We start from the raw sequence: 13,796 nt of genomic DNA, 5'->3' as shown, positions 1-13,796 counted from the left end.
GTGTCGTAAAACCAAAACCAAACCAGTTACTTAGCAATTAGAGTACTCAGTCAATCTTCAACCATAGTAAAACCAAAACCAAAACCAAAACCAAAGTAATTAGATGATTTCTTTCGTCACTCAATTTAAAATCGCTCTAAAAACGTCTTAATTAAGTTAATAAATGTGTTTGCTAATGTTAGTAATATAATTACTTAATAATTAGGGTTTGTGCTATATTTTATACGTTTCCTTTTTACTTTAGTTAGCAACCATTATACGTTGATTAGATTTCGTCAGATTTCAATAGAAAAATCAGTTAGTCTTGATTTTTTCATTTCGTATTATAGATCAATTTTTTAATGTCAGCAATCGTATTGCCAGGTATCTCAGCAAGTTCTCTCAAACGTTCTAAGGGACCTCTCCCCACCCCTCGAGATTTCGTATTTTGAATTTTTTATGTCGCTTAAAAACTTTCGACAAAACGGCAAGATTGCTTATTGGAACATTTTACTGTTGCGATTTAAATTAAGATAGTCAGGTAGGTTTTTTATTTACAGTGGCGTAAAATAGGAGATTGTTGTAAATGTAACGTATGAGCGGAGTTTGTTTTGAACATTAAAGACCGGGTAAAAGAAACAAAGTATACATTTGTATTTAATTGATTGTTATGTAAGAACAAACATTAAATTGTCATATTTGTTATTCTAACGGTTTTTTGTTTTACTGAACATAAAAGAATAGTAAGTTACGATTTTGGAAAACGATTGTATTCTTTCTTCCTTTCTTATGGTATCAATAAATGTTGGTGTTGTTGGTGTTGTTGTTGTTGTTAATGTTGTTGTTGTTGTTGTTGTTGTTGTTGATGATGATGATGATGATGATGATGATGTCGTTGTTGTTGTTGTTGTTGTTGAATACACCAAGACGAATTTATGTAAGCCACTAGGGAAAATGTAAGTGCTAAGTCCCGTAATGAAACCCTTTTTAAACATATAATAGTCATGTAACGCTTTCTAGTGGTATACCATGGAATATCCAACGAGTCACTTGTATTTTCTGGGTATATACACGAGCCTTTAGGCGAGTGTGTACACCGCGAAAATACAAGTGATACGTGGATATACCATATACCAGGGGAAAGAGAGCTGCATCACTATTTTATACCACGCTATAGAAAATACAGTGGCCAACACAATCAATGCGACATGCGCGCGACGCATGATGGGAAGGTTGAATGTAATACCGTCAAAGATACAACGACTCTTGTAATCTGATTGGCTATATTTTCTATGGCATGGTATAAAATTTAATATTTCTGAATTTTTTGCAATTAATTAGTATGAAAACAACTTTTTTTTGGTGAAATTCAAGCGTCTCGGTTTCTGTTTTTGTATAGGTGAAAACCATGCTTCAGTTAGTAACCAGACAAAAGATTGATGTTAGATGTGGCGAATGAAATATTGTACAGCGCCGTAAAAAATGTCAATTGTATGCTTTTGGAGAAGTCGCGACGGGTCCTGACAAAGAAAAAGAAGGCTGCTGACGCGATTAGAAAATCATTTCGAATCGAAGCAGAGCTGTGTTTATTCTAACCTTGATAAAGATTTCATTTGCCATAGTTTCAGGCAAAATTGTTTTTGATGCGGAATTGAGTGGGTGGTTTTTACTGAGACAGCCCCTAAATAACCAATCAGAAACGTTCCAGAGTTCCCTCCGGTGCAACGTGTGATTGATTTAAGCCCAATCTCCACTTCAAACGATTGTCGAGTCAAGCCCAGTTTTCAATATCTCATTTGTTCCTCAGACACGCATCTATTACAGGAGATTCATGAAAAAAAGGAATTGCCTACAACCTCGTTCCCAGGGCCTTCCCCTTACAGATTGGGGAAAAGACCTGGGAACGAAGTTGGGATTGTCTTCACATATGCGACTGAGGTGTTTTCTGGCAATCAGAAAAGCAATTTATCAAGCGACAACTTTTGATCAAATGCTACTTTTTGCGCTCGAATATTTATTTTAAAGCAATCGTTTTAGGAAATGTGCAAAATAAATTTTAATAAAATAGTCAATTAACATGTTAAAGGTATTAAAAACAATGATTTGATTTGTTTGTTGTTTCCCTGATGCTCGGTAACCCTGATGCTTGACGAGACCATGTGCAGTAACTATGCAACTGTTTCGAGAAAGGTCGTCGGGAAAAAAAAGCGTAAAGGTTCAAGCGACAATCCCGAAAGTTAGAATGGGTAGAAGAAGATAGCTGCCTCACTCGCTGAATACTTGATAAGATATTAACAAAAACTTGGCAAACATCATTTCTTGCGTTTTCTTTTTCTTCAGACTTGTGGAACTACAGGTAAGGCTCTTTTCGCCATCTGAGATTTAGAAGACTTTCTCAACTAAAAGTCATGTAACAGTAAAAGAAAAGCTACAGGAAAATGGTCTTATCAGTGGAAAATCTGATGTATCCTTGCTAATGCTTCACTTCCAAAAATACAAATTTGTAGATATCCTCTAAACCGATATTCCAAATTCCAACGAACACCCAGCCATGATTTACAGATATTTGGAGTCGTAAAAGTAAAGACTGATGCTCACTTGGTGCAAAATTCGAACTTTTCATTAATTCTGTTTTCAAAACGCAGTCATATCTTTCATGTAGATAATTATGAAGTGACTAAATTGCATATTTGCTTTAAAGCAGTCTTTATATTAGCAAAAGTAAATTCTGATTCTCGATATTTAAACGGGATTCCAAATATAATTTCGTTTAATTACAGATGATAGCAAATTTTAGGATGGACTTTCCTTGTATGTCATCAATATTTTTGAATTTTTTTGTTGTAAATTAAGTTATGTTCGGAGTAACGGAGACGGTACAGAGTCATGTTTATCAACCGAATCGCGTTAACCGAAGACGAGGTCCACAAACTAGCACACAAGAACTAGACCTTTTTTTCCCACTATGGCAATTCCTGTAAAGGCTCTTTTGAGACCCTAATGATACTTTAACATGTCCTCGTCATCCATTCTCTCTAAACTTGCGCACCAAAGTGAGGCATATAATTCACCTTTTCAGGCCACCATTGTGAATGCCGTAACGGATAGTGCCCTCCAGAGATAAAGGGCAAAAATCGTAGCAGCAAGCTGTTTTCCTTCGTGCAATTTTTTAAAAAAGCAACTCTTAGGAGACTCATTTTCGAGCGGTCTACTTCACCTTTCGGTGTTCGAAAATTTGGGCCGCTCAGGGAACTGATTCATTTCGTTGCGGCTCAGTTAAGAAATTAATAACTATCGATACAAGTTCGATTTCCAGCCGTTTTGACTGGAATAACGATCTCTTCATCGAGTTTTGTCAAGATAGGAACCTGCCTATCTAGAAAAAACTTTCTCTAAATAGTCACAGACAATATCAGATTTCCTTTCTTAAAGTTATTTATACACAAGAAGGCATTGTTGAAAAAGCTGATAAATGTTTCTCACTGACTTTTATTTTGTACTGGTGGTGTTGAGACGTCTAGCCTCTTAAAAAAAAACGTTAGATGTTGTTACGAGTGATTTAAAATTAAGAGTTTTTACTGCCCACGCCATAGAAAAAACAGCCAATCAAAATATAGGAAAGCCATCGTATACTTGACAGTATTACGCCTATCGTTTCCTTAGTGTACTGCATTGATTGTGCTGGCCACTGTATTTTCTATGGCATGGTATAAAATACTTATGCCTAAACGCTTGCAGGTACACCGAGAAAAGACAAGCAACTCGTAGGATATTCCATGGTATCCTACTCGAAAGCGTTGCGTAACTAGTATGTAGACTTGTGGTATCGAAACTAGTATATATCACGCTATAGTGACCGGTAGGTTAATAACCAAGTTTTTATTAATTCATTCAAAAACTCAATGTCGCTTAAATTCTATGTTTCGTGGATGAATTAACAATCGGAAAAAAGTGTTTATCTTGCTTAATTATGCGAAGCCAGGTCAAACAGGCAACTCAAAATGACGAGACGGTTAACAGACATATTTAACAAACAAACTCGCGCTGTTCCCTGTATTTTGACAACATGTAGACAGGAGGCAATAAGTTAAATCCTGAACGAAGGAAAAAGGAAATTTTGAAAGCAAATTGGAATAGTAGGCTAACGAAGATTTTTAGCCGACAACGATATCTCTATCCGAAATTCTCCCTGTAAGACCAAAGCCATGCAGCAGACTGTGGGAATATAACGAGACATGTGGAGTCGCCACCCGACGATATCGTCGGCTAATAGTTTGATTCTGGCTCCGCAAAAGGGAACCAATCCAGGAAAGATTTAAAGTATCTGAATAATCCAACAACGTTTCTTCCTCTGTCACGACCTCTATACTGTCGACAAAAACCGAGTTGATATTATTAGCAAACTAACTACAACAATCGAAATTGGGTCTCTGAGACTTTTCTCGCCCTTTTTCGAAGTTCTGATTGGCTTATTACAGCTTTGTTTGATTTTGTATAGTCATCGAATCGAATCGACTCGGTGATAATTAAATTGATTATACTGTTATGAAATTCATAAGAAAACAACCCTTTTCAGTAATTAAACAAATCTCAACATTTAATAAGTTACTATGAAAATGAAATGTCAAGTTTGCTTATTTTGCTAGGAACCAATTTTCAATTTTGAGATTTGCAGGTGAGCCAATTCAAATCGAGTGCTCGATTTTGAACGACATAAACTAAACGAAAGCTCTTGGCATAAATTTGATCTTTCCTGTGTTATGATTAGGTTGATTTCAATAGGCTCAACATTTTGCATACGAATTTTTAGAGTGTCTACTTGCATTTCGAGCTCTCTCTAACGTGGTAATGTTGGAGCCAACGACTTAAAGAGCCTCAGCCAAAGATGATTGAACCCAAGTGTGGGTCTGATAAGGTAAATCAAACGCTCTATTCACCCAGAAGTAAATATGCTCTCAAATGGGAAAACGACTAGGTAAGAAACAGTTAATTTTAAGTGTTTTTAGGTCATTGTGATTTTCAAATCAAAATATGTCCGCAACAACAAGCTATACGATTCCGGGGCCTGTTTTCATGTATGCGACATGCAAAGGGTTTATTTAATTTTTTTCTCTTCACTAAAATTTGCTTTTCATTTTTGGCTTGACTTATCATAACTTTAGGTTAGCATTCAGGGCCTTTGGTTTAAGCACTTATACTTGCCCGTTACCCCGCGAGATCGAGATTCCTTTTCTATCTTTTCAGCGAGAGACAATAGGGAAAAGGCTTTGCTCGTAGCCGTCAAATCAGTTAACTCGACGCCTTCCACAGAAAGGAAAAAAGAAATTTTTAGAAAAAATGTTTTTTGAAAAGTTTTAACCGGCTTAAAAACTTGCGCATGACATATAGCATTCAAAACACTGTCCGACAAAGTACGTTTAGCAGACTGCGGACAGTATTCACTGCCTGTGATGGGCTAAAACATGTTATTATTTGGTCATTATAAAGGCGACACGTGAACGATAGAAGCTCTTGATTGAATTGTTTTCATTGACGTAAGCCGAAGTGTTTGAAGAGAGATTTGGTTAGTCCCAGACTTCCAGGGACATATTAATCGCCTGATATTTGAAGATAAAGGACGCACTTGTTCAAATCAGCCTTTCATAACTCTTTCTGAAGGTAAGTTTACTTTTTAGCACATGTACACACATATGGCGGGGATGTTAAAACATTCCGGCTAAAATCTCTCACGAGGAAATATTCAGTTTACCGTATATTTCATTGGCAAACAGCAGCCAAACCCTATTTCGGTGTGAGACTATTTATGATACAGCCTGCGTAGTACCTCATTACTTGGACATCTTCCGCACATTTATCCAGCTTGATTTCTTTTTTATTCGCACAGTATACTGAGCCCTCAAAGGTTTACGAAAATCATGTTCATTTAATTATTTATCTTCAGCGTGCACAGCGATAGGACAGCAACAGGCAGAAAACTATTTACTGTTGCTGTGTTAATCACCTGAATTTTTGTTGCTTCTTCTGTTTAATTCTCTAATAGAATAACTGTTTGTTCCATGACTATTACAAGATTTTGCGGTCTAGAATTGGTGTTTTTACGCCTCTTTGCAGTAAACTACGTGAAGCACCTCGTGGCCAGGACAATATTGGTAGTTGAAAATAGTTTATTAGTCTTGTACAGCGACCAACAAAATTCCAATAATTTTCCAACACTTTTGTTAGGGCTATTTTCTATCCGGTTTTATTTAGAGAAACTTACCGAATGTTACAGAGAAAAAAATATGTTACTGACTGGCCTTCGCAAACTGACAACCCAGACTAGCGGGATCTCTGTGACTAGTGACATGAAGGCTGTGGTGAAATGAAAACATTTGGTATAATCTGAGTAAAAAACGGGCATGGAGTTCGAAACTCAAAATAATGTACAACATGTTCCTTATGAAAACGCCGCGCTGGTGAGTTTATTAGTCGAGTGTATAAGGAGCGAGAGAGGTTTTAGGACATTTTTGCTTAAACCTCCGGTGTTATCAGGGAAACAATTACTGGGGGTAACCACGGACAAACTGGCCCCAATCTTAATTTGGTTGACAACAATCATTTATAAGATTTCTGTCCCTGGTTTTGTTTAACTGGAAGCCTTAACTTCTTCAACACCGTTCTCAAAAGTACGCTAAATGGTAAAATCCACGTCGTTGGTTGACGCTTCGTAACGTAATTGGTAACGCTTGTGGAATACATTAGTGTGGGAAATACTTAGAAAATTCACTCACTCGTTACAGTTTTCCACCATCTTAGAGAATAACTCGGATACCTAGGCCTCTTTTAAATGCCTTTTCACAGGCTCAATCGGCGCATTTGAGATGAGCTATTTGTTTCTATCTTGTAGGATGCTGACCGTACTGGTACATGCTCAGTTCATTATTTTCAAAGGCAAAACAAATGAAAATGCAGTCGATCATCTCTGTGGCTGCCGTTTTGATCAATTTTTGTCCATCATAAGTTTGAAAAACGCGGAGAACACAGGCAAGAAGAAGGAAGTCAAGGGAGAAATATCATTAGGATTTGCTTCATTTTTGGTCAAAACGGTACGAAAATTATTAATAGCTAGGCAATTTTGCTTATTCAAGAAATAAGCTTAAAAACACCACTGGAGATGGAAGAGAGAGCAAGTTGTATTAGAATTTACCGTTTTTTTCCCCGACGCAAGGGTCAAATTTAGGAACAGTACTAGACTGCCCGATCTTTTAAGGTTGAAATAGCTTGAAAGGCTCGCGGACGCGCTTTGGCTTTTGACTTTTAAAAGTCATGCTTATGATACGGAAACCGGGAAAAACCGGGTTAACTCCGGCGGTATGGAGCACATGGCCCGGCCATACTTATCAAAGGAGTTGGATCGTTTGGTATGAGAAAAATGTACCTAAAGGTACCATAAATTAGATACATACATAACTACATAACTTTTATTTCAGTGTCTAAAAGATTTAGCCTTGAGGGCTAATTGTGGACACTAAATGAATAAGTACATCGATAATAAAGCGGATCGTTAAATATGTAAAACTGAATTATCTACAGCAGAGAAAATATATTCCGACCGCCACTTTTTATAACGTCATTTGTCTTATCCAAGACACTATTCTAAACGCGCGGTAAAAATGATAACTACCCTCCTTGTTTACTGCATTTTTTTGTTTTTTACTCAGGGCAATGAACGAAGAACGCGGATACGTCAACCGCATACATCCACAGAGCGAGGCCAACCTGATCTCTTTCCTCCTCTTCTGGTGGACAAACGATTTGTTCAAAACTGGAAACCAGCGTCCCTTGCAACAAGCCGACTTCTGGCCACTGCATGAAGAAGACCAAACGTCTCTACAGACAAAACGGCTGCAGTCACAGTGGAGTAAAGATTTGAACGAGGTTAGTCTTTCAGGAAAAGAACCAAGACTATGGAAAAGTGCAATGAAAGTTCTATCCCGCAAAGACCTGAGCATAATTTCTTTTGCCGGGCTGTTGGACTCAGTGGGTCGATTTCTTCAGCCATTTTTCGTGGGAGCTTTCATTTCTACACTTATGTCCGACACGCCGGGGCGAGGCTTGCTTTGTGGCTGTGCTGCATTGATGCTGTTGATTGTGTTGATGAAGAGTATTGCTGTACATCACAGCAGCTTTAAACTGTACGTGATTGGGATGCGAATGAAGGCCTCCCTTAAAGGTGTCATCTTCAAGAAGGTCAGTTTTACTTTCAAATGACACACTACCTTCTCTTGTCTAAGTAAGATTCATTTTAACGAATGATATCTTAACAATACAGAGGCACATTGGCAACATCTTATTTATTCGTACATTTAGAACAGAATGCCTGGTCACGTGACAATTCTCAACGTCATAAGTTTATGTTCTCCAACATTCCAGGCATCGCTACCACGCTTATTCACCGCTTTTTCAAAGATTCAACTGGTCAATACCAACGGTTGGGATTCTTAAAAGTTTTATGTCTTATTTGTAATATCCGTTTGTTTACTTGGTCCCCCATAGATGACATCACATTGTTTAACACAGACGCTAAAACATAGCTGATCTGTCAGATGGCACAGCAATGTTTTCTTGGATGAAATATTTCACTGCAGCTTTTCTCCTGTAGATATTGGTCCTTGGTCAGAACATGCTCAACGAGTTTACAAAGGGACACGTGATTGATCTGGTATCCAATGATGTTCAAAGAATGGAACAAGCTGCCAGGCAGTTCTTTCGCCTCCTTGTCGCCATCTTTGATGTCTGTGTGGCTGTTCCGTTGTTATGGTACTTCATTGGTTGGCAGCCGCTCATTGGAATCATTTTTTTGTTTCTTCTCGTCCCATTTGGTGGCTTTCTGTCATACCTGTCTGGAAAGCTTCGACAGAAGACCGCTGTCATATCCGATCGGCGAATAAATCTCATGACCGAGATGGTGGCTGGAATACGTGAAGTAAAGACGCATGCGTGGGAGTGGTTCTTTAGAGATCAGATAAAGGAGACTAGAAGGTTAGTGGAAAAGGATTGTCTAGTTGTTGCTTACTTAAATAGAAATGTTTAATCTCAAATAGATAGAATTCATTCAGTTAACTCTTGCAAAACCAAAAACCAAGGCAATCGCATCTCGCTCAGATAAGGCAGGCCCGAAGGCTAGTCAGCAAATCAAAGCAAATCTCAGACAACTCAGTAATATGAAATATGCTTTACAATTATTTTTCAGGGTTGAGATGAGAATAATTCGCCGCAAGAGTATTCTTTTGTCATGTGCAATATCTCTGATGTATTCCTCAGGACTTGTTGCCACTTTTATTTCTATTTTGACGCTTGCCTTTAGTGGATATCCCTTAACGCCGTTCGTCGTCTTTACCCTGCTATCGATTATTAATGTCCTCCGAAACAGCGCTTTGAGATCAATAGGAGAAGGATCACAGTTTATCTACGAAGCATACGTATCATTTGCTAGAATAGAGGAATTTTTGCTGCTGCCAAATGCCCATTGCACGACAGATAACAAACCTGCAACCAATGCTAGTGGGAATACATTGCTAGGCAAAAAGTGTTCTGAGACTGAAAGGATTGACAATGCTGATAAATTCTTACACTTCAGCGAAGCTCTGAAGGAATCTCACAGCGTGACCAAGGATGCAGATGTTCTAGGTAACAAAAACCAAGGATACGGGTCTTTCGGAATAACAAATCGGGGACTCAGCCAAGAAGACGAACAACTCGAAACAACAGCAGATGCCAAATGGCCATACAAAGGCAAAAGAATTACGTTAACCAACTTAACATACAAGCGAGATGGCCAATACGTTTCATTGAAGTCAATCAACTTTGAAGACGAGGATGACAATTTTGTTATTATAACTGGTCCAGTGGGAAGTGGAAAATCAACGTTGCTGTCAGTAATTGCAGGTCAGATACCAGTTACTGAAGGGAATATCCAATGCTGTGGTACCATCGCATACGTGCCACAGATGCCTTGGGTTTTCTCTGGAACACTGAGAGAGAACATTCTTTTCGGTCGGCCATTTGATTTCGATAAGTACATCCGAACCATCAGAGCTTGCGCTTTAGAAGACGACGTTGAAGGATTTCCTGATAAGGACCAGGTTATTGTTGGAGAACGAGGCGAGACGTTGAGCGGCGGTCAGCAGGTTCGCATCAGTTTGGCACGCGCAGTGTATGCCGACTGTGATATTTACCTGTTGGACAATCCACTCGCCGCACTCGACATGAATGTCAGCAATCACATCCTTAAATATTGCATACTTGGCTTGTTGTCAAACAAAGTTCGTCTAATGGTTTCTCACCAAGAGTCACACATGAAACTTGCAGATCAAGTGATTGTCTTGCACAACGGCTCAATGATCGATAAAGGGACGTTTATGGAACTTAATGAAAAAGAGACACTAAAAGAAATTCTAGGGCCGTACAACAATGCAGTCCAAGAGAAAAAATTGTTCCAGGAACAAATGCCAACCAGTAAGGTACATTGTTCTGATAAAAAGACGATCAAAAGTATGGAGATTCCAGACGAGGATCGGGTTATCGGAGCAGTGTCCTTCAAGCTGTACTGGGAGTACCTAACTGCAGGGGTGCACCCCATCGCCTTAGCTGGCTTGCTTTTCATCTTCCTTCTTTGTCAAGGTAAGGCTATATATCAAAACACAACGGATTTTACTCTATAGGGCGTTCCTCTAACAAGCCTCTTTAGATTAGACCAACTCGTAAGATTTGTAATTATGGCGATTAGAAATTTAATGTTTTCCTTAGATTTTAGCAACGCTATGGGGAAAGTAGGTAACTAATTTCCTCTTTCTTTACCGATGCGCCAAGCTAAAAAAAAAGCTGCTGTCTTGCTTATAAGTGACTGTATCGCAAAACAGTACACAGCCGACTTATTTCTCTAGTACTATGACACCTTTTGGAGCAGCGGTGATTTCTTGATGTGTACCTTTAGCCGAAGCCTATAACTACCTCTTTACTACATACTTTTGTTGTAGGAGTTATGGTTACACCCGATCTGTGGCTTTCCTTCCTAACAACACTCCCTCGCAACGACCAAACGGACATGACGAATGTTGGCATCTACGCCAGTTGTGTGGCGGCGGCTGTTCTTCTTACAACACTACGCGCCTATGCGTTCTTCCTGGTGGTACTGAAATCTTCAGAACACCTGCACAACGACATGGTGACAGCCATCCTAAAAGCATCGGTTCTGTTTTTTGATTCAAATCCAATTGGAAGAATCATCAATCGATTCTCTAAAGACATTGGCTGTATGGACGAAGTTTTACCCAAGACGTTCCTCTTTGCAGTGCAAATAGTGTTGTTTGTGTTAAGTGCAGCACTTCTTCCCCTGGTTGCCAATGCGTGGCTTGCAGCAGTTGTTGTACCGCTTATCTTATTGTATGTGTACATTGCAAGATACTTCATGAGGACATCAAGAGAACTTAAGAGACTAGAGTGCGTGTGCCGCAGTCCTGTGCTGACACAGATCTCCGAAACCCTGGACGGATTAGACACCATTCGATCCCGTGGAAGACAGAAGGAATTTGCTGACCTCTTTTTCAGGTGAAGATGGTTTTAGGTAATCGTGAAAAACAAAAATTACAAAGAAGAAAGAGACATTAATTTTGTAGATGCTGGTCTCGATGAACAAGGTAAAACATTCCCTTTCAGTTGAGTACTCAGTACCAAACAGTACCAAAACAAATGAAACACGTACCAGATTGTATTATTACGTCGCATCGTATGATCCTCGCAGTCGAAATGCATAAGTTTCGTTCCATTATGTAGAGAACGATCTCCAATTTTGATGTACGTCTGATCACTGTTGAAGTTGTTTTGTCTTGTTATAACGTTTAGAGAAACTTGGTTTATTTTGGGGACTGCCGTGCGGTACCCTTATATGAAAGTAGAAAATTCCAAACTCAATCTTCAAAATGGCACGGAGAAAATAACGTGTAATTTTAAGAAAGCCCAGTTCATTGTGTCATCTTTTGTTGCAGATACCAAGACACTCATAGCCGTGTATACTACATGGTATTGGCTGGAACTCGATGGCTGGGGATAAGATTAGATCTCCTCTCTGCTCTGTTAGTTGGTGCAGTGGCTTTAGTCGCAGCACTGCATTCTCATAATAGTGGTAAGCAATATTTAATAGCACATGGCACCTCAACTGCTGACAAATTAGACAGGAATGCATATCGGACGTCTGCAGGCAGGCTGGGTTGTTAAAAACATTTCAACGTCTTTCAATTTGGGTAGGCATTTGGTAACACAATTTGATCACAAACATTTTTAGTCTATTCGTCCATTGTATGAACTTTTTTCAGATATCCTCATAAATCATTTTGGCATGGCATGAAATAACATAAAGTCCATGAAAAGCTGTCATTGAGTTGTTGCGAACGTAATTTTTTCTTAAGTTAAAAGCACAAGTTAAGGATATGACGGTCCCTGCAGATATCAATAGCAACAGTCGCAATTGCGCAAGCTGCCGTTCGTGGTTGTGTTTCTTTTGTAGTTTGCTGCAATGGACAAAATTGTGAACGTCGGTAATTTTGACTATCTCATAGCAAAAAGAAATGAAAAATACGTAACAGAAAATTAAACGCAGAGGGCAATAAAGTAACATTAGATAGTGTTTGGCAATGCGACCATGTGTGTAGACATCTGGGTTTGTGCATGGTCCTGTTCTTGTGTTGTCCCTTAGTAAGACACCTGAAGCCGCGATTTAATTGATCACTGAGGTCTGGCGTGCCTGCTTTTTCTTTTCTACAGCACTGGTTGGCCTCGCTTTTGTCTACGTAATCGAAACTTCTCACTTTACCCAGGTGTCTGTTCAACAGTCCTCAGAGGTCGAGAATTTAATGACGTCAGTAGAACGAGTGATGGCAATTACTAAACTTGAATCTGAGCCAGGATACCAGAAAACAGCACAGCGGCCTGAACAGTGGCCAACGAATGGAAAAATAACCTTTACTGGAGTGTCGCTGAGATATTACCCAGAAGGACCAATAGTACTTAAAAATCTGAATTTGAATATCGATGGACAGTCCAAAATTGGAATTGTGGGTAGAACTGGAGCTGGAAAATCAAGTATCATAGCTGCTATTCTGCGCATGCCCGAAGCTAGTGGAAAAATCACAATAGATGGACTGGAGGTAAACGATTTGAACGTTCAGGAATCTCGGAAATGCATCTCTGTCCTTAACCAAAGCCCTGTTGTGTTCACTGGGTCCCTGAGAAAGAATCTTGATCCACTGGGAACACACAGTGAAGTTGAATTGTGGGATGCACTAGAGACAGTACAACTGAAGCCAGTGGTGGAAACCTTTCAGGGGAAACTAGATTACACATTGAACTATAAAGGAATGAATCTAAGTGCAGGCGAAAAACAGTTGATTTGTCTCGCTCGTGTTCTCTTGCAGGAGAGTAAAATAGTCATCTTGGATGAGCCGACTGCTCATGTAGATCCCAAAACCGAACAAATCATACACGAAACAATCCAAGAAAAACTGAAAAACTCAACAGTGATCACAATCGCACATCGACTCAAAACCATAGAAGACTGTGATAAGATTGTACAGCTTAGAGATGGCCAGTTGATAACTGAGTCGACTGGCGATTTCTTACTTAATGATGGGTTATAAAAAAGCCGTTTTCTAAGATATTTTATAGGAGAGCACCGAAAAAAGGAAAAGCTTCTTATTTAAAACTTTTATTCAATAGGTACTTTCTACGGTAAACTCTGTCAAGTCAAAAATTTATTATTTAAATAACCTTCGACAACTATT

General features: G+C 39.0%; 1 protein-coding gene across 1 annotated transcript; it reads left to right on the top strand.

The window, feature by feature from the left end:
* Positions 1 to 5,939: 5,939 nt before the first annotated feature.
* LOC145491489 (ATP-binding cassette sub-family C member 4-like) lies at positions 5,940 to 13,652 on the top strand. Its single transcript, XM_081470725.1, has 6 exons — positions 5,940 to 8,208; positions 8,621 to 9,000; positions 9,212 to 10,641; positions 10,998 to 11,568; positions 12,006 to 12,142; positions 12,781 to 13,652. The coding sequence occupies exons 1-6, from the start codon at positions 7,684 to 7,686 to the stop codon at positions 13,650 to 13,652; spliced, it is 3,915 nt and encodes a 1,304-aa protein (XP_081326851.1). The 5' UTR covers positions 5,940 to 7,683.
* Positions 13,653 to 13,796: the final 144 nt, after the last annotated feature.

This window comes from Orbicella franksi, chromosome 6, assembly GCF_964199315.1.
Source record: "Orbicella franksi chromosome 6, jaOrbFran1.1, whole genome shotgun sequence".
Lineage (NCBI taxonomy): Eukaryota > Metazoa > Cnidaria > Anthozoa > Scleractinia > Merulinidae > Orbicella > Orbicella franksi.
The sequence above is the reverse complement of the archived record's forward strand: the minus strand, read 5'-3'. Positions and strand labels throughout refer to the sequence as shown.

What these genes read in the sequence shown, in the direction of transcription:
- LOC145491489 (XM_081470725.1), top strand. Translation starts at nt 7,684, where the DNA reads ATGAACGAAGAACGCGGATACGTCAACCGCATACATCCACAGAGCGAG. An exon ending in AAGGTGTCATCTTCAAGAAG is followed by an intron (nt 8,209 to 8,620) that starts GTCAGTTTTACT and finishes TTTCTCCTGTAG; the next exon opens with ATATTGGTCCTTGGTCAGAA. An exon ending in CAGATAAAGGAGACTAGAAG is followed by an intron (nt 9,001 to 9,211) that starts GTTAGTGGAAAA and finishes ATTATTTTTCAG; the next exon opens with GGTTGAGATGAGAATAATTC.